The sequence below is a fragment of the Dicentrarchus labrax genome, unplaced genomic scaffold (assembly GCF_905237075.1).
Source record: "Dicentrarchus labrax unplaced genomic scaffold, dlabrax2021, whole genome shotgun sequence".
NCBI lineage: Eukaryota > Metazoa > Chordata > Actinopteri > Moronidae > Dicentrarchus > Dicentrarchus labrax.
This window is the reverse complement of record NW_026136718.1, coordinates 25,069,599-25,092,450: the sequence shown is the minus strand read 5'-3', so window position 1 is coordinate 25,092,450 and position 22,852 is coordinate 25,069,599. Positions and strand designations below refer to the sequence as shown.

Below are 22,852 nucleotides of genomic sequence, written 5' to 3'. Positions count from 1 at the left end.
TTATTTTGGGCATTCCAATTCAGGATGCCCCCAGGAGGCAAGAGACCAACAAGGGCCTCTGTTTCCTTCAAGCGTCCCCCCCCCTCCCTCCCTGCTCTTGTTTTTCACTTGCCCTCCTATAGGGAATGGGGGCCCTCTGTAGAACTTAACAGACCATTTACAAAAGATCATCTCAGAGACTTCTTTAGTCATAAACTCCTCAATTAACAGCACTGTCCATCTTCTATCTATCAGTGGGAGGGTGGGAGTTCATGGTAAAGGCACTCGGCGCAGCACTAGGCCTGGTTTCCATGGAGTCATACCCAACGACTCTTTGCGACTGAGGCATGCCATTCTTCTCCCCGCTGCTAAAATGCGCTGCTTATTCTGACTCAGGCTATTGTGGAGCGCACAAGTGGCTCTCTGAGGAGAAGGGGATGGAGAAAGAAAGGGTGGGGTCAAGGTTCAAACGAAAGGCTCCCATTGGGACTCCCTTTCTGTTATCAAATTTGTTGAGACACAAAAAGAGCAACAGTCTCATTCCCAAGAACATCTTGAGGGAGAGAAAAAGGGGTTATAGGACAGCATTCTTTGTGTCAGCTCGTCCACAGCTCGGCGGTCGAACTCCCAGTCTTCACTTTGCTCCACTCTGCTCCTGCACCGATTAAAGTCCACTCTCTGTCAGCTGAATTGTTCCTCCAGCAGCCAACCAACTCTGAAAGGCTCTAAAGCTCAGGTAAGTCTCTTTATTTTACCTCGGATTTTGATAAAGCAATAGAGCTGTTGTTGTTTTCAATAGCTTTATTAAAGGTCTCCACAAGAGAGATTCCATTTATTGTTTTTATTGTAAACACTGTATTTAAGTGGCACAAATAGTCGCAGTACATCCCTGATGTTAGAACTACCAAGTTCACTGCACATACATACACTGCACTCACATAGTAGTAAGTATTTATTCTGTAAATGTGTCGCTTTTGTCATGTAAAACCCCAAACAGTTCAGCATGATGACAATCTGTCATCTGCTTTTTAAGATTGAAAGGATGAATATCTGTAAATGCACTCGCTTTTAATCCAATAACCAAATTTCACATTTACTTTATCCGACTGTGACGAGTTTTAACAATGGAAAACTGTACACATTACAGCCGTCACAGTTTTGTCACAACAAATTGTTACTGACTAATCTCTGAAAAGGACCAATGCCAGCAAGCTCAGTCCCCTCTCTGCCAACACTCTTCACATGTGAACGCCTGCACAGATCTGCTTACCCAGATCATTGTGATGAAGGCATATTTCAGGATTGCCTCTCGTTAGGATTATCCCTCTGGGATCCGTATTTATGGAAGCTTTTCCATTCAGCTGTGCTGCACCCTAGTTTGTTATCCCTACTGGGACTGCAACCCTTTTTCTTTGGGCGACTTGTGCTCCTGAATGCGCTGAGTCTGAGCCTTGGCTGAGAAATGCCCTTCGTTGTGGGTCTCACAGCTCCAGTCAGTGGCATCTGGCTGGTTCCTCATGGGCCAAAAGTCTGCACGGTGAGCTGGTGAAATGGAGATTTAGCGATTAGAGATTTAGAGACAATCCCTTTCCCTTTTTGGTAAGGAGCCCTGCGGTGGTGCAGCCTTATTTGATCACGTTTGACTGTTTGGTGGTGAGCTTTTTGCTCATTATATCTGGGAACCATCAGCAGAAATACAGAAACACCTCTGGGATGACAAGCTCATCCTTGCAGCACATTTTGAAATTGTTCTTGGACCCTGCATACATTTCAAAGGGAAGATTCTGAGATTCATTATTGCTGTTCACACCCCACTGATGTTTGTGTAGATGTTATGCTGAGGCAGAAAAGGAGGAGATAAAAACAAAATGAGAGGAGTGGACAGTTGGAGCTTGCCAGAGTTGCTGGAGGAATTAAGGAGTGGGTCATTTTTGAGGTGTGTCTAAATAGTCTCTAAGACTGAAAAAACAAATGTGCAATTCTCTGAGGAATGTTAGGAATTATATTGGTCAATTTAATACTCAAAGCTTAAACTTCAAACTTCCCAGAGGAGGTGAGACTCGAATGTACGGGCACCAGAAACTTACAGGTAAAGATTTTTTAATTTTAAAATCTTTTAACTTGTGTCTGTGTAACCGCTACCCTCATTTTCAAATACACACAGACTGAAACATCATTCATGGGAGTTTACACTATTTTTTTTCTAACCCTAGTGTTTTTCTATTTTGACGTAATGGTCCGGACCTGTGACTGACACTCCCCCCACACGTACTGAAGAGTTAGCCTATCTGAGCCGTTAGCTTAGCTACAACACAGCTGCTAGCTTAGCTACAACCAAGGTTCCACACTTTCACAGATGGCCGTGAATGTGCTTGTGTAAAAGCTCCAGTGGACTCATTGTGTTTCCAGTGCGGACACGGAGAGTCTTAAAGAAGCTGTCTATGGCTGGATAGCTCCATGGTTAGCTTGGTTAGCTCTGACTACCAGCTCGCTGTTCCTGCTACTCTGGCAAGTCTAGTTGGTGTTGAGGCCACACCCCCAACCGTCTCTGATCATTTTGTTTTAGTTTGTTGGGAAGCAGGGAGCTAGCAGAATCGAGGGGTGCAGCTACACTTTAATTAGTTAGCTTAAAGGTGCTTGTAGGCAGATTTTTCCTGGCTAAGCTAGTTTGATATTTAGTGTACAAGAAAGTGAATAAACATATTTCCCAAAATGTCAGACCTGTTCTGAGACATTTTTTCAGTATGCTATGGTAGCATTGAAACTAATGTCAGTTTATATGTAATTCTGTAATGTTACATATAAAGTAGCAAATAAATGATTACCACACAGTATTTATAGTTATCTTCCACAGACATGTTTACCATAAATAGTAAGTAAGTAAAGCTTTATTTATTAGGTAATACTTCTACGCATTTAGCGCATGAGAGTTTGCCATTCAGTCTATAATATGAAAGAAGGAAGGAGAGAGTGTGCAGAGGAAGTCTAAAACTTGTCGTGGTCAGAATGAAGTAATCATATGGCATTAGCCAGGGACACTGACATCTGTTGTTACCTTGTGAGACTGGCACTGTGACAAACAATCTCCCTGCCTATTGTCAGTATGTGTTTGTGTGTGAAGAGAGAAGTGTGGACAGGGTTTGGAGCTGGTGTGGTTTCCTGTCTCTGGGGTAGTTTGCTGTCTGAATACTAACAATAAACTGAAGAAGAAATCAGAAATCACTTGCACTTGTTTAGAAAAGTCATGACTCATAGTCAGAGATGTGAAAATCAGACCTGAACTGTAACCAGCAAAGAAAATACAATGTTTTATCCATCCTGCAAACATACATACATTACTTTATTAAGATAAAAATCATCCCAAAGAGGAGAAATGTTTCTATTTATACCTGAAAATGACTTTCTCTCCTCAGCCACCAAAATGGAGTCTGCTACAGCGGCGCTGCCATCCCTGCTGTCCAATCAGTCGTCAAAGAGCTGTGCAGTAGTGGACACAACAGTTGAAAACACACTGTTTGGATGCTTCTACATCCTGGTTTTCTTCCTGGCGCTGAACGGTAACAGTCTGGCTCTTTGGATCTTCGCTCACCAGCGTGGCTCTTCCTCTCCAGCGAACATCTTTTTGATTCACCTGGCTGTGGCAGACTTATCGTACGTGATCATCCTCCCACTGAGGGCCACCTACCACCTCACTGGAGGCCACTGGCCCTTCGGCGAGGTGCCCTGCAGGGTGGCAGGCTTTTTGTTTTATGTCAACATGTACGCTAGCTTGTACTTCCTGGCCTGTGTAGCGGGGGATCGGTACCTGGCTGTGGTTCACGCTGTGAGGTCACTGAAGGTTCGCCGAGCTCGCTACGCTCACATCATCAGCTTCTCTCTGTGGGCCCTGGTCACTGTCTCCATGGCACCGCTGCTGATCACCCACCAGACTGCAGAGGTGGAAGGCATGACAGTGTGCTTGCAGCTCTACAGAGAGAAGGCCTCGCGCAATGCACTGATCTCACTGGCTGTGGCTTTCACCCCACCTTTCCTCGCCACCCTGTCCTGTTACCTGCTCATCATTTACAGCCTGCATCGGGGCTCCAGATTAGAGCCGGCCCTCAAGTTAAAGGCCCTGCGCACCATCGGCCTGGTCATGCTCATCTACGTAGTCTGTTTCCTGCCTTATCATGTGAGCAGGGCCACTTTCATCCTGGGCTACAGCCATCCCGACGTCTCCTGCCAGACACGCAGAGGCTTGAGCTTGGCCAACCGCCTCACCTCCTCCCTCACCTGCCTGAACGGTGCTATGGACCCGCTGATCTACCTGTTTGGGGCGGAGAAGTTCCGTGGCACTGTAATGCGACTGTTTTGCAAAGATAAGGCCGGGGTGTCAGGAACCACCAGTGGAGAGTTAAAGGGAACACACGAGAGCTCCTTGAGTGCCAAGTCTGAGTTTTGAAAAAGAGAAATTTGAACTTGATCTGGAGCATTATTTCATATAGATGCATTTCCAACACAAAAAAAATGTGCTGTTATTTTCTTGATATTCCACTGCAGCCCCCTTTGAATTTAAGGCCCAGTTCCAGCGTTCACCCTATGCCCTATACACTGAACCCTCACACAATAACTGACAGATGTCATTTACTGGGACAGCACTTTGAGGAACCTACGCCATTCTGTTTACAGTGTGAGACTCATATTCCATATGTAATGTAATGAATTGGAATTAATGTTTTTTGCTAAGTTGTAATTTTGGAACAGTTTTGCATACAAAGAGGTCACTATCATGCCACCTTAAGACAAACAAGTAATCCCGTAAGTCACTCCTTCACCTCCTTCCATGTTTTGCTTGCGTTTCCTTTTTTGTGCTTCTGAAATGTCATTGCCATTAGTTGTGCACACAATGTGGGTTATTCCCATGAGCAGTCTGCAGAGTTGCTGACTTAATAAAGTGTGCATAAAGAATTCAGAAAGTCAGCCAGAGAACCCTCAAACACTAGCCATCAAAGCCATCAAAGGCATTGACACTAGCTGTGTTTTAGTGTATTGCATTAGAAAAGGGTGATGAAAACAGCAACAACATTTTGCAAAAAAAAAAACTTAGCACACACTTGAGGTGGTTTTTGCCTTTTATGAAAAAAGCATTGCGCTTCATGAGAGATGGAATCATTTTTTTTAAATATCTGACGTAGTGAACATTTAATTTACAGTTTACAGACTGTTTCCACTCCGTCTCCTCATGGCTCCCATGGCTCTATACATCCATAATCGCTCCACACAGCTCTGATGGATCCTCACATTGTTAGATGAAACTAATAGAAATGTCTAATTTCCATCCTGTTTTCTGCATTGTTTTTCATCGTTTGAGGTTCAACTCTTGAGGCGCTCTGTTAATTATGTCATCATGTTGTACCCTCTTCTTCTGCCATCTACTATCTTGATGAACCAACTCTCTCATAATCACATAACAGTTAGATGGATATTTGTTTGCATCTTCTTTTCTCGATTGATTAAAATTTTGGTAAAGATTTGCAATACATTTGGATACATGGCTATGATGATGTCTTTGAGTTGTAAGGGTGGATGTTGGAACTGGGCTTAAATGTTTTTTCTACTGGTTCTGCCAACTGCTGCCATCAACAGTCTTCCTTCGCAGAAAACATTTGTCGAAAAAGGCCCAGAACATTTGTCCTATACATGAGAGAGAAAGGCTCCAGCAGCCTGTGACCTCGACAAGAATTAAGTTGTTCATTCCACAAGCTTCCTGCTGACGTTGGAAAGTGAGTTGTGTGTTAAACACCAAATGATCAAATATGTACATAGTCAGCTTTTAATGTATATTTCCTGTTACTGATTTGTATCATATGCCAAATGTAATAAATAGTTAGCTTTTCAATATCTTTTTTTTATTTTATTTTTTTAAATCTAAGGTGTTTTTCAGCTATGCTAGGGTCCTGGCTCTGCAAATTGCAATGTCAGTAGATCAAGTTGTATGTTGTGTTTAGTGTTTATTAGTAACTGTTTGCATGCTAATGCACTGAACTATGATGGTGTGCATGTAGATAACTGTGACATGCTCTCAAGTATAGCCCTATCCCGTTGCTGTAATGATACATTGTTTTTAGCCACACTAGCAGCAATGCTCTCAGGATGGTCTGTCGTTGGGCCATCACTTTGGTCAAGACTGAAATATCTCTTAGTAGCAACCTTCATGTTCCCCTCAAAATGTTATTGTACTTTATGACCATGTACCTGCAGAGCCAATCAGGCTCGTCTGGGCTTTGTTTTTAGTGGTAATCAGCAAACGTTTGCATGCCTGAGCTAAGATGATGAACATGGTAAACATTATACCTGCTCAACATAGCTCACAATGACATGTTAGCATGTTAATGTTAGCATTTAGCTCAAAGCACCACTGTGCTAAATAAAACCTCACAGAGCTGCAAGCTTCACTATAGACTCTTAGTCTTGTTTTAATATGAGGTCTATTTTTAAAGGACCAGTATGTAGGATTCAATGGCATCTAGCAGTGAAGTTGCAGATTGCAACCAACTGAAACCGCTACCCTCAACCAAGTGCGTAGGAGAAACTATGGTGGCTGCAAAACTCTCGAAAAGGCCCTATTCTTATTTTCATTTGATTATACACTACTGAAAACATACCTGTGAATATAATATTCCATTTCTGCCAGTAGATCCTGCTAAATGTATTTCTCTACAAATCTTCATTGTACATATATTCATCATTATCCAGTTCCCTAAATCCTTCTATGCTATGCATCTATTGTTGTGTCCACATTTTTGTAATATTGCAAACTATGAATCTTATTTTTACCTGTGAGTCAGATTTTCTAAATGTCATCTACAAAAAAAGTGATATTTTAGACGGAAAGACATTATTCACACAGATGTGAGTAACATGTGTTATAAATGTTCTTTGTGACTTCATGTTTTTAATAATACACTTATTATATTTGCAAAGTCACTCTGCTAAGGAAATGATAAGTCTGAAAAAAAGCTCATAAAAACTCTATGGAAGAAAATCACCAGCATATTATGTTAACAACTAACTCACATTTCTTTCTTTATTTCTCTTTTGTATCAGAATATAAATGCTGCCATATATAAAGTGTGTGTTAACTCAACATTTCAATTGTTGTCACTTGAAAGCAAAAGTATGATTTCACGTCCTCTGCGTGAGATGATGTCTGTCTAACTGTCAGGTCTGAGAATTTGACATGCTCTCTGTGAAAGTGGGAAACCTATTTCAAGTGCGGGGCAGAAACCTCCGAGGCTGCAGTGACTTGTCACTGTGTAGTTCTCTTTTTGTGTCATGTGACCCATGTTGTGGTTTGTGAGCGGCTTATTTTCCTCCACTTATTTCTGCAAGACTTCCTGTCCATCACATGACATGAACATGGCAAGCCATTCTAAACTTATATTTCCTGTCAGAATACACCTAGCTCTCCTGATTCAAATTAGACAATTAAACAGTTAGCAGTCAGACGCTGGGTCTTCTGGGTAAATATGAGTGCTTGTTGTATTCCTGATCAAAGGACAGAGATGATTGGAGCATTAACAAATTAATCTGGGAACCCAAATTAGGCTTCTCATATATATATTATATATGTTTATTCACAAGCAAATTTACCAGTAATCATATTTGTCTTTTTTGTTACTTCCCTTTTTTTACTTCTTTCAACCGAAGTTTTTACAAATGGCTTCACTTCACTCTGGACAGTTCACATAAACAAGTGGGTATACAAAAACTTAAGAAGGAATTCTTGTTAATTATTAAAGTAATGTGAAAAAGATTTGTACTCAGCAAGCGAAAGTCTGTATTTCTATTTACAGCTCTGTGGATCTGTCATAAAGCAGGCAGAGCAGAGGCACCAGGGCCCTCCTCTTTTAACTTAAGTCAAATAAGGAAGTTCAGAGCCGTGGTAATAGCAGCTTCCTTTTACAGCTTTCAGAGGCAGAGGATGAACAAGTGAAAGAAAGAACTTAAAAGTGCGCACCATGAAAAGATGAAAATAGCGAGAAATAAAAACTGAGTCTACTTTAGTTTGCTGGAATATAGTTTGAGAGCTGATGTGCAACTCTTGAGTCTCAAGACTCTTGTGTGAGAAACAGGATGTCAAGTTATCAACCTTGGTGCCATGGTAATATAACTCGATCAAAAGCTGAGGATCTACTCTCCAAAGCAGCAAGAGATGGAAGCTTCCTTATCCGGGACAGTGAGTCCATACAGGGAGCGTATGCCCTCTGTGTTTTGTAAGTACACATTACTTGTTTGTAACTATTGCATTGATGTAAAGTGGACAATGATTCTTGTGCCTATTCAAAAAGCCTTAATAACATGCAATATGAGCTGTGTATGATCCAAATTAATGGAGGAAAAACTGACTGGCTATGGCTGTTATTCTGAATGTTTTTGGCATCAGGTCTAAGAAAAAGCGTCATCATTTGGGCATATTAAATGTAACGTAATTCAAAGTTCAAATTTGTATTGAAATGTACGTATCACATTTTTTTTCCACACATGCATAGCAATGCAAGACTAGTTCCCCATTTATTTGCATAATGTGCTGCCACACAGCAACACCCTTTGCCCTCTGTAGCTCATATGATTTTTCATGGAGCAATTTGCAAAATGCTACCTAGTGTTCTGATTGCATCCAGAACACAGTGATTATATCAGCTAGCATGTTTCTTTACCCTATCTTCATGTCATATTCCAGTGACAGACATTTGCATTTATTTATTTTATACACAGATACCAGAACTGTGTGTACACATACAGAATCCTGCCAAATGAGGATAAGAAGCTCTCTGTACAGGTGGGTTGACAGTTTCACATAAGCCACCATTTTGGTCTGATGTCAGATGAATTATTATGGTAGTAGAATTGTTAGTGTTAATTATTTACAGCATATGGGAAGTTTATTTATAAGTTTTAACCATAGTGGCATGGCTCCAGGAAGAGCAATGTCTGTTGGTTGCCTGTCGTTTGGATGGTCATTGAGTCAAACATGTGGGTAACTATAATTATAACAATAACTATAAATATATCCGTTAAAATCTTTCTAACTCACTCACCACAACAATAACGACAACGACAGCAGGGAACGATTTCGTTGTGATCACTTTCAGAGCTATTTGATGAACAATACTGTGGTATACAATTTTGTATAACAATTTTAGGCTGCAAAACACACATAAAAAACATAATCTTACCTGAGACATATTACCCGTATCCTCCTGGCTTTCTATTTGTTTCTTTGTGCTACATTCAGCATTAATCAATATACATTTTACTATTAAACTGTCAACACAGCTGCAGTGTGCAGCGTTTTGGGGCCACTGTTTACACAATGTTATCGTTCCTCAGTGTGGATGCTCACATCACTATTGTTATAGTTACTGTTCTTAATGTGACCGGCCCTTTAGTCTTATTGTTGAATCAGTCACATTTTATCAAAACAGGAGCTTTTAAATCAAATTCAACATTGCAATCTTGTGTTCATAGTATTATCTTATTATATGGATTCAGTAAATAATACTGGCGGCCATTATTGACACAATAAGTCTTTGAATGTATAAAACATCCTTCACTTACTATGTGAGGGTGCAATAAAGCTCTCTTGCAACCCACTTTCAAATGGCAAATCCCTCCATTAGACCCAAACTCTACTTCTGTGACTTCTTGACATTTAAAGTTATATAAAATACTGTAGGTAGCTGCCATGCCATTGTTCTTACAGCCCCTTTTTTCAAAACCGTGATCGTAAAAAAAAAGCCCATGTCTGCAACAGCCCGTTATCCCGAAAACAAAAATCCATAAAATACACACTCTTCCTGCAGTTATACTGTGTCAATATCTCGTTTTGCCTTGCCTAGGCATGAAGAGTACACAGTGGACCAGTGTGTGTATTACACACTTTGGCGTGATACCAGGTTGTATTTGAACCTAAACCATGATCTTTTCCCTAACCAAGTAGTTTGGTGCCTAAACCTAACCAAACTGCAATGTCACCTGAAATGTTTCTCAGCAACCTTTATTTTGAAAGTCTAACTGACTGTTGCATATTTATCATTGCTAACTTGACCAAATTAGAGGATAGTCTGTCAGTGTCAAGCTTTGCCTCGACAGAAAGTGTCAGAACATATATCGGGGCTTTACTGCAAAATAAAAGCCAAAAGCTTTACTCATGTTTTGCAGTCAGTCTAGACTGATGGATGGCCATTGCAGCTCTATTTTAAAAGTGATAGGTGGCTGGTGAAGAGTGAATTTGTAACCGTTGGTATATGTTGTAAAACATAAAAAAAAAAAGACTTACATCCACCTGGAGGAAGTGAAAGTAGCCTGCGCTTGTGAGTCAGTATAGCCAGAAACAGTTATCATGAGCATAGAATTAATTAAAGAAAAAAAGTGTATAATATGGTAATATGCACATTTATTATTTGAGACGTTTTTAGGTTTTTAATTTTGATTTGTTAGATAAACAAGCATGATAACCATGCTTATATATATACAGCAACTGCACATGTGGTTCCAAAATGGTAAATTGTGCTGAGCCAGTGCTTGAATTGGACAAGTATTCACAGGGATGGAGTACCAGTGTGTTAGATTTCCTTCGACGTGATAATAAATCAGCACTGTCACTTTCTAATACATGTAATCACTTGTGGTGTACTTGTAGGGACAAAAGAGACCTGTTTCCTGCCCAAACAAGCTATAAGTAAAGGCAAGAATGTGCAGCTGTGTGATATATAATATGTGGTCCAGAAAGCTGCTGGTTCCTGTTTGTACCTGTGAAATCTACTGTCTATAAATGGTCTGAACATTTTAACATAATAAAATAGGTTAATAGGTTGTGTGTTTGAAACTAATGATCAATGCGATAATGTAAGATAAATACAAACAAAATAAAGGCACTAAAATGTCCAACACAACTTAAATATTCTGTGTGACGAGTACAGGATTTAATACCAGAGACAATCAGGTGCAGCAGCTGAATTTTCAGGACCTGTAGGTACAGTCAGTCTCTCGCATTAGGTGAGATTTGTGGTTTTATGTTCTCAATGTTTGGGTGTAAAATAGCAGTAATTCTTTAAATGTAACCATTTTAGTTCATGACAAAAATTCAAGGGAACGTATGGGGAATTATATATTCTTTTGAATGAGATGTACATAAGAAACTCTTAAGACTGCTCTATACAACTGTTTGAGGAACTTAGCTGAAAACATGAACGCAGTTGTTGTCTGCTGGAAGAAGCCACAGACGGTGCAAGTAGACATATCTGACATCACATGGGAAGTAATTGCGTCACCAGACTTAGTGACCAAAAGAAAACCAATGGCAATAGGGCTGCATGACATTTTAGTTCTGCTGTGGTCTGAGGAGAATGATGTGTCTGATGTGATCTGCTCTTCAGGCATCTGAAGGAGTTCCTATCAGGTTCTTCTCTATGCTGCCTGAGCTGGTGGAGGCATATTACAGTCCCAACATGGGACTGGTCACACACCTGCAGTACCCTGTCCAAAGAGAGGAGGAGGTAGACGAGGAGCCAGGTCAAACAACTTCATCTGAGCAGTGGCTATTATGTTAAAAAAGAATACGTGTCTGTCAAAGATAAAACAATTCCTGAACATATTACATGTCTTTGTCCTACAGAATCCAATATTCTTCCACCGCAGCTTCCACCCAGGAATTTTGATGTGAAAGATAGTGAACAGCCCTGCAAGAACTTATCAGACACCTTCCTGATGAGACTGCAGAATATGGACTTGTCCACGTATGGTCCTCAGCCACATAATTCATCATGCAATTTTTTCTGATAATAATACGCTGGCAGGATACACTGTGTACAATGCAATAATTCCTACAATTATGGGCAGTGATTTGACACATTGGTGTGCTTGGATGAAGCTGATGTGTGAAATGTGTGTTTAAAGTGCTCCTGTGTTTCATATTTCCAGAATACCTGAGGAGCATCAAATGGCTATCCAGGACTACTTCAGGAACTTAGTCTGCTCAGATGCTGAACATCTACAGAATGGTCATCCTTACCTCCCCGGGCTAAAGAAGCTAACACAGGCAATATGCAAGAATCTAAACAGGTATAGCTACCAGTCAACAGAATATATCATATAGACTACAATGTATAGCGCTGTTTTAACCGTGCTCTGATCTTTTTTTGTGAGACAGTGAAATTTCCCGCATCTTGCCAGCCCTGGAGGTCTTTCACAGAGTGCTGGACCAACAGCTCTCCCCAGGGATTGGACAATTTTCAAAACAAGTGGGTGGCACCCTTGATCCTTTGCAGCATCAATCAATCAATATCAACTCACTCAAAAAAAGTTTATCATCGTGAATTATTACCTTTATTTTCAGATGTCTACAGATGCTAGTCAATCCTTTTCCTCAAGGCTCGAGCAGCTGACAAAACTGCTCTACTCAATAGAAGATAAGGTAAAGTACCGTGGCTCATTTTAGACCATGAACAATCTTGGTTATTGACATGACAACAGATGATGTCAGTCATGGATGACAAAGCACTTCTCCATTTCTTTTTTCAGGCTAGAAGTTCTATGTTTGAGTCTGTTGGATCTGAAGGCGGCCACAGGAATTCTCTCATACCTGTTGTTACGTTCGAGGTGCGTTACTGCATAACAATACAGGAAAATGAAATGTTTGAAATTATATAAAACATCTGATTAGTGTCTTCTTTAACTTGCAGGTCAAGCAAGATTCTCTGGGTATTTCCACAAAGATGTTCCTGAAAGTGGATGTTGAAAGTGGGAAGCTCTACTTCAAGAAGTCCAAAGATGGGCCTGAAGACAAATACTTTGTACACAACAAAAGTAAGAAATCACATCGCTCTGTTCCTTTGTATTTTTAACTGTGGTCCTAGCAGTGGTCAGTTGCTCGGTCCACCACTTTGGTCCAGACTGAAATATCTCAACAATTATTGAATAAATTGCCATGATCCCCAGAGGATGTATCACACTGCCTTTGGTGATCCCCTGATGTTTGCTTAAGGGCACCATGAAGCCGTCATTTTTGTTCTTTACTTAAATGTCTCGAGAATTATTGGATGGATTGCCATAACATTTGGTAGAGACATTCATTTCTCCCTCAAGATGAGTTATAATATCTTTGGAGATTCATCTAGCATCATCATCAGGTCACAGGTTCTGTACTGTGTGTTTAGTGCTAATCAGCAACTGTAAGCTGCTACCACAACCAAGATGGTGAACTTGATAAATATTATACTAGTTCAGCATTCATTGTCATTGTGAGCATGTTAGCACGCTGACATTAGCATGTAGTTCAAAGTACCACTGCTCCTAAGAATACCTTAACAGAGCCACTAGCAAGGCTGTAGACCCAGCCTTTAATAACTGCTGTAAACCATCAACACTGCTCATTTTTATATCACGTACCGTGTTTATCTCTTTTAGTCCTGCAGTTGGTGAAATCCCAGAAACTGCTCGGCAAACTTCACATCATGGTGGAGACAGAGAAAGAGAAGATTTTGCGTAAGGAGTTTGTGTTTGATAACACAAAGGTAACAAACATCTTTTGCTATATTTTTCTCATGATCTAGCTTAAAGATGCACAAGGGAATTTTTTATAAAAGTAACATTTTGTTATATTTGCTGAAACTTTCTCTATATCCTGACAAATAATCTGTGAAAAAAAATCAAGGTTCTCTGACTCCTCCTAGTGCTCCAAATGGCATTTATACGAATCCACGAACAAACGAAAACAACCAATCAGAGCCGAGAAAAACGTATTTATCTGTAACATTAAATATTCATTAAATATGAATGAAAGTGACATGCCAACATTAGCATTTCACTAGCCATCAATAAACAATCAATCCACATTTGTCAAAAATGTTTGATTCAAATTGTTGCTTTATCCTGACTGAGGAGTATGTGACTTTTTACATATTATGCCATCTACTTTTAACCAAAGAGAAGAGCAAACACAGAAATCTCATGTAAAATAAACCAAACTGTTCTAACCTTGGCAAAAAATAGTGGGTTTGTGTAAAAGCCCATCTCTTATATAATAAGAAGCTGATTGAGAAAACACGTTTTCAGGGGCTTTAGGGTTTCAGTCAAATGAAATTCACAATGTTTAAATGTGTTCGTTGTGCTCAGAAATATTTTTTGTCTAATGTTTCATCAGAAAAGAGAGGGATTTTGCCAACTACTTCAACAAATGAAGAACAAACACTCTGAAAAGCCTGAACCAGACATGATCACAGTGTTTATTGGCACCTGGAACATGGGTAACAATGTTAACACCTTAGATCGTTTGAATGCATTTAAATTCATGACAATAATAATTTAACATTAACATAAAATACTCCGCACAGGAAATGCCGGTCCTCCCCACAACTTCAACTCCTGGTTTCAGTGTAAGGGCCAAGGGAAGACACGAGACGACACCGCAGATCACATCCCGCATGATTTTTATGTCATTGGCACTCAGGAGGATCCTTTGGGCGAGAGGGAGTGGGCAGATACAGTGAAAGGTGTCCTGAGGAACATCACAAACATCAGCTTTAAACAGGTGAGTGACTGTGACAAAGAAAAAAAAGTTACAAATGACTGCAGCTGCAGAGCAGTAGTGCATCATGTCTTCTTCTAACAACCAGGTGGCGATCCACACTCTGTGGAGCATTCGGATTGTGGTCCTGGCCAAACCGGAGCACGATAACAGGATCTCCCACATTTTTACAGACAGTGTGAAGACGGGGATCGCCAACACTCTGGGTAAGCAGTTCCGCTTCCGCACAAGCCATTTAATGACCTGTCATGAAAGTTGAACAATTACCTATCAGTGCTCACTGGGATGTTTGCTTTGTAGGAAACAAGGGAGCAGTGGGGGTGTCCTTCATGTTCAACGGTACATCTTTTGGCTTTGTCAACAGTCACCTGACCTCTGGAAGTGAGAAAAAGCTCAGGTGAGCAACAGTTTACACTTTTAACAAAGCCAAGATTCAATTTATTAGTAGAATGATGTGTAGATATAACCAAGGGTGTAATTCCTGCTGGGGATTCACTTCTCAAACTCTTTTTTTGTCCCTATCACTGTTAAAGTTTCAATTTGATTAACTTCCTAAAATCTCTCCTCCTCCTGCCAAAATCTAGACAGAGATGGAGCTGATAAAACTGTTGATACACTTATTATAGTTATTTGTTAGTTAGCCCTCACAGGAATACGTTTTAGTAGCAGAAGCAAGTGTTTTGTGGAGTTATGGTAGCAGAGGAGTGTTGTGGAGGAACAGGAAGGAAGCTCTGCAGATAATACTTCCCTAAAACTGACAATGTGTTAGTAAAAGGTTATCAAAAATTTTACTGCTTACAGTACAGTTCATACATTTTACTATTACTCATCTGAGCTTATCAGAGTGGGGAAACGTGTGGCTGGCAGATGTAAGTTGACAGGCAGGAGGACAGGCAGGGGTGAGATGATTCTGAGACACAAGAGAGACGGGGTTAGCATACACAATGCACAATCATTACATGACATGAGGAATTCACAAATAATTTGCCTTGAAAGGTTTACTACTACTGAGGTTGAAACAACAATCTGGAAAAGACTGATTGGAGGTTAACAAACAAGTATAAAACTTTATTTTATTTTATTTTCACATTTTGATTTAATTTTTTATAAAATATCAGTCAAATTATGTACCAGTAAAGCTAAATAGGATTTTAAGTGGTGGCAGTACATTTGTAATACAGTAATCTACATAGAACTTTGCATTTTTGATCAGCTACCACTATTACAGAGCCAATTTCATCAATACGTGTTATTTGCTAGACTCATATAGGTGATAGTAGGAACTAGTGTTCACATTTTATTTTGTTTTATTAAAATATTTTTTAACTGTTTTTTGTTGAAGAACCTCTGACTTGGTCTATGTGTTGCAAAATAAAATACATAAATGTATAAAAACACACGAACAGTTCCTCAAATCATATTTCTGTCATTTTTTTCTGTATTTGCAGACGCAATCAAAACTACACCAGCATCCTGCGATTTCTGAACCTTACAGATAAGAAGCTCAATCCATTTGACATCACACATCAGTTCACACACCTCTTCTGGTTTGGTGATTTGAACTACCGTGTTGAATTCCCTTCTGGAGTAAGTCCGAATCAGACTCAGAATTGGGTTTATTGCAAAGTAGGTTTTCACATACAAGGAATTTACTTTGGTAAATTGGTGCATAACAATAAACATATAAACAAAAATATAAATAAAGATAAAAAGAAAGACAATAAAAGTAATTAGAAGTTGTGAAGAATTCAGCTTGCTGTATAGAAATGACACAAAAACAAATATATGATGTAACATACTGTATGTATTTGGCATCAAATGAATTACTGATATAACATTTCACACAGCTTATAAATCTTCTTAATAACGACATGCAGATTCATGAGCTTTCTATATACATTTGATGAGATTTGTCTTGTCAGTGCTGTAACTCAGTGAGCTGTGCATAAAAGAGCTGGTTGTCAAGTGCCTGAGCACTCAGCTGCTAACACTTTAAGGCAGGAAAAGTCCCTCTACTTTGCACTGTTTCCCTTCACAGGAAGCTGAGAACATTGTGGCAAAGATCAAACAGCAGCAGTACCAGGAACTCCTCAGTAGAGACCAGCTCTCTATGGAAAGGAATGATGGGAAGGTCTTCTTGCATTTCGGTGAGTACATGGAGAATATTGATCAATACAATACAGAATATGCTGTAAGTGATTATCTATACCAACTCTGCTCTGTCCATTGTCTGATGCGTTCATTAATTGTCAGCATAAATTTAAAAAAAAAAATTGAATTAATTTTATTTTGATTGTAGATGAAGAGGAAATCACGTTTGCACCCACATATCGCTTTGAAAGAGACACACGAGAGAAGTATGCCTACACAAAGGCCAAAGCCACGGGGGTAAGCTAATGTTTAGTCAGATGTCTTTTTCCTGTATGGCTCCTGTCAGTCACCACAGTGCACAAACCCTTAAAAGCAACTGCAACATTGAACACAACTCTCAGTCGACACAGAACATTTTGTTTTGCTTTAAGCCATCTAGGTCAAAAAGTCCTTGTGAAGATATGTTAGGCTCACAGAACATTTATGGTACAACTCATCCACATGTACCAGGATCAATTGAACCAATTACTCTTCTAGACATATAGAACCTCATGGATTTAGATCTCTTCAGTTGATACATACCAGCAAGAATATTTGATCATGTTTCCACCATATGATACACAACCCCCCAGCGGCTTTTTAATGCTTAAAGGACCAGTGTGTAGGATTTAGTGGCATCTAGTGGTGAAGTTGCAGAGGGAAACCATTTGAATACAGCTCAGCCTTCCAAGTGTGTAGGAGAAACCACATTAGCTGACAAACGTGTAAAAAACTTGAAAAGCACTATCTAGAGCCAGTGTTTGGTTTGTGCTTTCTGGGCTACTGTAGAAACATGGAGGTTCAACATGGCGGCCTCTGTAGAAGAGGACCCGTTCCCTCTGCTGTAACAGCTGATCCTAAGGTAATGAAAACACAGCGTTTCGTATTTTCAGGTGGTTTTACACTAATGAAAACATACCTATGAATATTATATCCATTTCTGCCAATAGATCCTCCTAAATGTTTCACACTGGACCTTTACATTACCAAGAAGCCCTGTCTGTGAAAACTGTTATATTCAGTATTAATGTATGTATGATGAATTTACTCTTCAGACAAAATACAACTTGCCCTCATGGTGTGATCGTGTCCTGCGGAAGTCCTACCCTCTGGTTCATGTTGTCTGCCAAGCATATGGTGAGTAATTCCCCTCAAAAATGAAGATTTCCCAAGAAGGTTTCTACAAAGAACTGTGCAGAACTAAACAGGAACTAGGTAGCTGCTGAACATGCAAAAAGTATGACATTTTTTTACAGGCAAGCATACAATTCAACCAATATGGGAAGTTTCCAATAATAAATGTACTATAATAAATGTTTCCTTGGGTTTGAATGGAACTTTTCTTTCGAGGAAATTCATATTAGTAGTAACATGGAAAATAAATACTAACTAGTGTTTTCACATATGTTTCTAAAGGGGCACTCCAGTTTTACACATGAAGTTCAGTTTGCTTGTTATGAGGAGCACAACTTAAGCTGTGAAAACATTTGTATTATAATATATAATAGCTTTCTTAAGTAAAATGTCACTAGGTTATCTCGGATTGGGCTCGAGACTTTTTAACAGACAGTGGAGGCTTGGGAGGGTCTAACAAAAGACTGTCTCTTGGGAGTCCCCAAACTTGTAATGCAAAATTACTAGAGCGCTCCTTTAATGATACTTTATGAGACAGATTCATTCAAACTCTCCAACTTGCAGGGTGCACTAATGACATCATGACAAGTGACCACTCACCGTTATTCGCCTCGTTTGAAGTGGGAGTAGCCTCACAGTTTGTCTCCAAGCAAGGTATGATCACCATCTATGGCTCACTGCAGATGACTTTATGTTATCCACTCTAAAATTATAGTTTGACATCGTATGTCACTGTTTACAAACTATTTCAGGTCCAAACAGTGCACCTCAAGGCGGGATACAGATAATGAACTGTGTGGCCACCTTGTTGACAAAATCAAAGACCAAGTTCTTCATCGAATACCATTCCAGCTGCTTGGAGAGTATGTTTCATTTGTATGATTGACTGTATCACATTGGATTCTATTGGATTCTGCTTTAAAATGTGCTGAGATGGTCGATACAAATATTTCTCTAATTGTCTACAGAAACAGTCAAGACTTCAGAGGGAGAGAACATAGAGCACTCAGAGGGGTCAATAAAAGTTCGGTTCAGCAACCAAGTTAAGGTAAAGTGAGGAAGGAGCTCTCAGTGTAGAACTTGACTTGTTGGGCACGCAATCATCATTTGTTGTCTTTTCTGTCTTCTCCAGCTCATCCCTATCATCTCTGACCCTGAGTACCTTTTGGACCAGCACATCCTCATCTGCATAAAGTCGACAGACTCCGACGAGTCATACGGTAATGAGCGTAATGTCGTTTGTAATGCAGATGCATTGAGCTGAGCAGTACTTACAGTTTGCTGGTGTCTTACTACCAAAGGAGAGGGTTGTGTTGCGCTGCGAGCTGCCCAGTTCTGCCACACGGAGTTTCATATCACACTGACACACCACGGAGAGAAGACAGGCACCCTGACGGGCGGCATCCAGCTAGACACCTCGGAGGGCAAGACCACTGAGAAGTTATATGGTGAGTTTGGAAATCAGCTCAGGACTTACTTATTAAAAACTTTCTACTTAAGTTCTTGTAGGATCACTTCCTGTTTTACTCTGTTTTCAGATTTCATCAAAATTGAAAGAGATGACACTGTCACAACAAAAGGCAAAGGCGCTGACCTAAACAAGTAAGATTTCTTTTCACTTGTAGTTACTTAAAAACATCTCAAACGTCACTTCTCTGGTGTGATATTTTGCTGTGTTCTGGTTGACAGGTTTTCCACCACCCAAGCTCATGATATTTCTAACCCCAGTTACATGGAAGTGTCCCTCCAAAGGGGCAATGTGATAGATAAAGGTTGGAGTTACAGCATGCCACCAAAAAATATTCCAACTGCCGGGCAAGGGGGTAAAGAATCCAAGAAAGGTGGTTATGATGTTGGCACACGCAGTCCCACAGGAAAATCTTCAAACCCTATGTAAGTGCCTGCTTCTGGTGCAATGTGACTCTATACGTATCATAGAAACTCAGTGTTCAAACTCAGTAAATAACAGAACTTTAACAGCTTATATGATTCAGCAGAAAGAGAAAAAGAAGCTTTACAAACTGATCCCTTCTTTCCTAGGGGTGAGGGCGAAAAGGTGTCAGAGATGTTTGACAATCCGTTATACGGTTCAATGGGAAAAGCACATGGTTGGGGCAAGGCCCAAGACCATCAGCAAAAGGACCACCTTCCACCACAGGGTGCGTACAAAGTCTCGCAAAATTTGTTTGTAAAATGCTTAATTTTAACCGTATGTGTGCAATTTGAATATTTTCCTTTAAAAATGCCTCAGCCTAATCTGGTGGTTCATCAACACAATCTCTCATGTAGACCTAGTCTTTTCATATTTGAAATGAAACAATCTCGTCCTCATATTTGTTTGTCGTCTCCTGGCGTGTTCACTCATCACTGATAGCTAGAAAAGTCCTCTGTTGATCTCTCACTCTGTAAATTAGCAGATTATAATGATAATCAAGTTCATATGAACAGAGACCAATGCGATACACATTTTGATGCATTGCCAACAATCCCATACATTAAAGATACATATGAAGCAACTACCAATAGTTTTTTTTACCAATGCAAAGATGTTAGAAACGATGCCTTCGGAGTTCATCCCAAATTGTATCCGATGCACACTTTTATAATTGGGGCAATTGCATCTTGAGCTCTTATGTCGATGCACCAATGTGACAGTTAAGTAACAATTCAGCTGTGATGATAAAGGCTTCCAGTTTGGATTTTTTTGGTTTAGGTACCTTGAAAAGTGCTCGAATTGTACTCTGTTTGAACCCTGACACCAGTTCCTATCTTTACAACCTTCAAAGCAGCAGAAGGAGACCCTGATCGCCCCCCGTTGCCCACTCCACGCAACCGCTCCTACACCTGCTCCGAGACCAAACCTCAGCCTCCTACCCCCATCGCCTTGTATCCCTCAACGCACAAGAAACCAGTGGTGCCCTCGCGCTCGGAAGGTGGGGTGGCCCAAAACCGGCCTCCTTTACCTTCCAAGTCGCGGCCGGGCGTGCCGGAGCCCCAGACCACCAAACCCAGAGACTACAGAGACAGCTCTGAACTCCCCAGCAAACAGAGACCGCCAGCAAGACCTGGCCAGCCTCTGCCTCACAAAGACAGTAAGGAAAACTCCTGCTCCTCTCATGGCAAGACTTATTAAATTATAATACATATGATGATGCAAACTCTGTCTTTTTTCAGTGGGCCGTTCTGTGAAGTGAGACCAGGCTGCAGTGATGGTCAGCACTGACTGTACAGCTTCCTGCTCTGCATTTTTGGAATTTGCATTTAATAGAAAGAAATTCCTTCAGCCAGTGACTCTGACTCTTTAGTATACTATACTACTACTTTACTCTTAACTTTTCTACATTTAGGTGAGAAAACTAAGACCAGTAACAGCTAGCCTGGCTCAGAGACTCAGAGCTAAGCTTAGGGTTTCCTGTCTGTAGCTTCATATTATCTTCATCATCTAATTCTCTGCAAGGAAACAAAAAGTGTATTTTACAAAATGTCAAACTTTTCATATCTTCAGACTTCTGCTAAGCTTGCGTTACAAAGTAGGTTTGAAATTAAACTCTTATAAATAATTATGTTATATTCCATGTAGAGTTTTACACTATACATTAGCTGATGAATGTTTTCACCGCACAGTATTATCTTGCACAGACATTGTTATATTTGTCTTGAAGGTGTACAATAAATGCTCAAATAAATTCAAATATCAGCTTGATAAGACTTTGTCATTTCAGATTTTTGTGACAATCATTGCCTGTGAAACTGTAAATAAAAAGTCTGCAATAGAGACCAATCTAGTACTCCAATCATTTGCTTCCATCTGCTGTTGCCTAAGAGAACTGCATGCAGGGTGAGATAAAGTATATATATGTATAGTTAACATATTTAAATCATAGAGGATGTTCTACTTGATGGTATTGGAAAAATATATAGTCATCAACTCCTACATTTTCTTGTTATTTTGTTCGTTCAGATTTGAGTAAAGCTGAGCGGCACTTTGCTTTCATAGATTACATAATGGTTCCTTCTCCCTTTAAACTGAATGAAATTACTATGACTTTTTTTTACTATGTGTTATTCCCCTTATCATTGGTAGTTCTGTCAAATCCTGTCAGGGGGACTGAGGAGGTCTCTCTGTTCCCAGACAGATATCGTCTAGTACAGTGGTTCCCAACCTGGGGGTCAGGACCTTCCATGGGGTCAAAAGGTAAACCTTAGGGATTCTGAGACGAAAGAAGACCTTTAATCGACAAAATGTGGTAAATCTTTTTCAGACATCCCTCCAAACTCTACTTTATGGATTATTGAATCATTTTACCTCTTTAATCTATTGGCAGAAATAGAATATAATATTCATAGGTATGTTTTCATTAGTATTCAGTGTGTAATCACCTGAAAATAAGAACTGTGTTTTTGTTACTACAGAGGGAGTGGGTCCATGGTGGTCCATGTTGATCGGTCATGTTCCTACAGTAGCCCAGAACGGACAAACCAAACAAAGGCCTTTGGCTTTTTCAATGGCCAATATAGTTTCTCCCACATGACTGGAAGGCTGAGCTGTACAACGATAGATAGATGCCAGTAAGTCCTACACTCTGGTCCTTTAAGGCCTATAAAAATGACTTACACATATGTAACCATTGAGGATGGGTCGCCAGTAGGCCTATACATTGCCTCATTTTAAGGGGTCTTTCAGGGGTGACAGAAATATATGCTGATTCAATTGCAAACCATCACATATATCGATATTTGCTTGGAAAAGCCCCTAAATAAAGATTACTGTAATGTAGTACCATTACTTACCCCCTTGTATAAATTATAAACTGTAAATTATATATATTTTATAAAGTTGTATTATTTATGTATGCATGTATTCTCTTTTTGGTTTGTCTTTTCATTTCTTAGTGTTGTAACTATTCAGATTTTGTCTGGTACTGTTATTCACCTTATTGTTTCCCTTTTTCTAAAAGACAATAAAGTATGTATAATGTAAAAAAAATTACATTTCTGTGGCACATTAGTACGTTTCATTAAACTTAAGCCTATAACCAA

At 39.8% G+C, this 22,852-nt stretch overlaps 2 protein-coding genes across 3 annotated transcripts; both read left to right on the top strand.

Annotated features, from left to right (window-relative positions):
• Window positions 1–387: 387 nt before the first annotated feature.
• On the top strand, window positions 388–7,105 carry gpr17 (G protein-coupled receptor 17). Its single transcript, XM_051376656.1, has 2 exons — window positions 388–715; window positions 3,393–7,105. Exon 2 carries the CDS (start codon window positions 3,401–3,403, stop codon window positions 4,418–4,420), a length of 1,020 nt encoding a protein of 339 aa, XP_051232616.1. The 5' UTR covers window positions 388–715; window positions 3,393–3,400; the 3' UTR covers window positions 4,421–7,105.
• An 800-nt stretch (window positions 7,106–7,905) lies between these two features.
• Window positions 7,906–21,589, top strand: inpp5d (inositol polyphosphate-5-phosphatase D). 2 transcript variants are annotated; one of them, XM_051376654.1, is made up of 28 exons: window positions 7,906–8,234; window positions 8,737–8,800; window positions 11,400–11,535; window positions 11,639–11,759; window positions 11,944–12,084; window positions 12,173–12,263; window positions 12,359–12,436; window positions 12,544–12,621; window positions 12,705–12,828; window positions 13,429–13,535; window positions 14,165–14,267; window positions 14,355–14,551; window positions 14,637–14,754; window positions 14,849–14,945; window positions 15,997–16,135; window positions 16,587–16,695; window positions 16,848–16,936; window positions 17,734–17,815; window positions 18,377–18,466; window positions 18,565–18,675; window positions 18,781–18,860; window positions 18,945–19,032; window positions 19,114–19,260; window positions 19,351–19,414; window positions 19,502–19,705; window positions 19,853–19,971; window positions 20,599–20,904; window positions 20,987–21,589. In XM_051376654.1, the coding sequence occupies exons 1-28, from the start codon at window positions 8,095–8,097 to the stop codon at window positions 21,004–21,006; spliced, it is 3,243 nt and encodes a 1,080-aa protein (XP_051232614.1). In that variant the 5' UTR covers window positions 7,906–8,094; the 3' UTR covers window positions 21,007–21,589. The 2 variants fall into 2 exon arrangements, with proteins under 2 accessions (XP_051232614.1, XP_051232615.1); XM_051376655.1 differs by having other exon boundaries at window positions 7,907–8,234; window positions 20,602–20,904.
• Window positions 21,590–22,852: the final 1,263 nt, after the last annotated feature.

Coding starts and splice junctions, on each gene's coding strand:
- inpp5d (XM_051376654.1), top strand. CDS start 8,095: ATGTCAAGTTATCAACCTTGGTGCCATGGTAATATAACTCGATCAAAA. Junction 8,801..11,399: donor ATAAGAAGCTCTCTGTACAG/GTGGGTTGACAG, acceptor TCTGCTCTTCAG/GCATCTGAAGGAGTTCCTAT. Junction 16,696..16,847: donor GAAGGTCTTCTTGCATTTCG/GTGAGTACATGG, acceptor TTTTGATTGTAG/ATGAAGAGGAAATCACGTTT.
- gpr17 (XM_051376656.1), top strand. CDS start 3,401: ATGGAGTCTGCTACAGCGGCGCTGCCATCCCTGCTGTCCAATCAGTCG.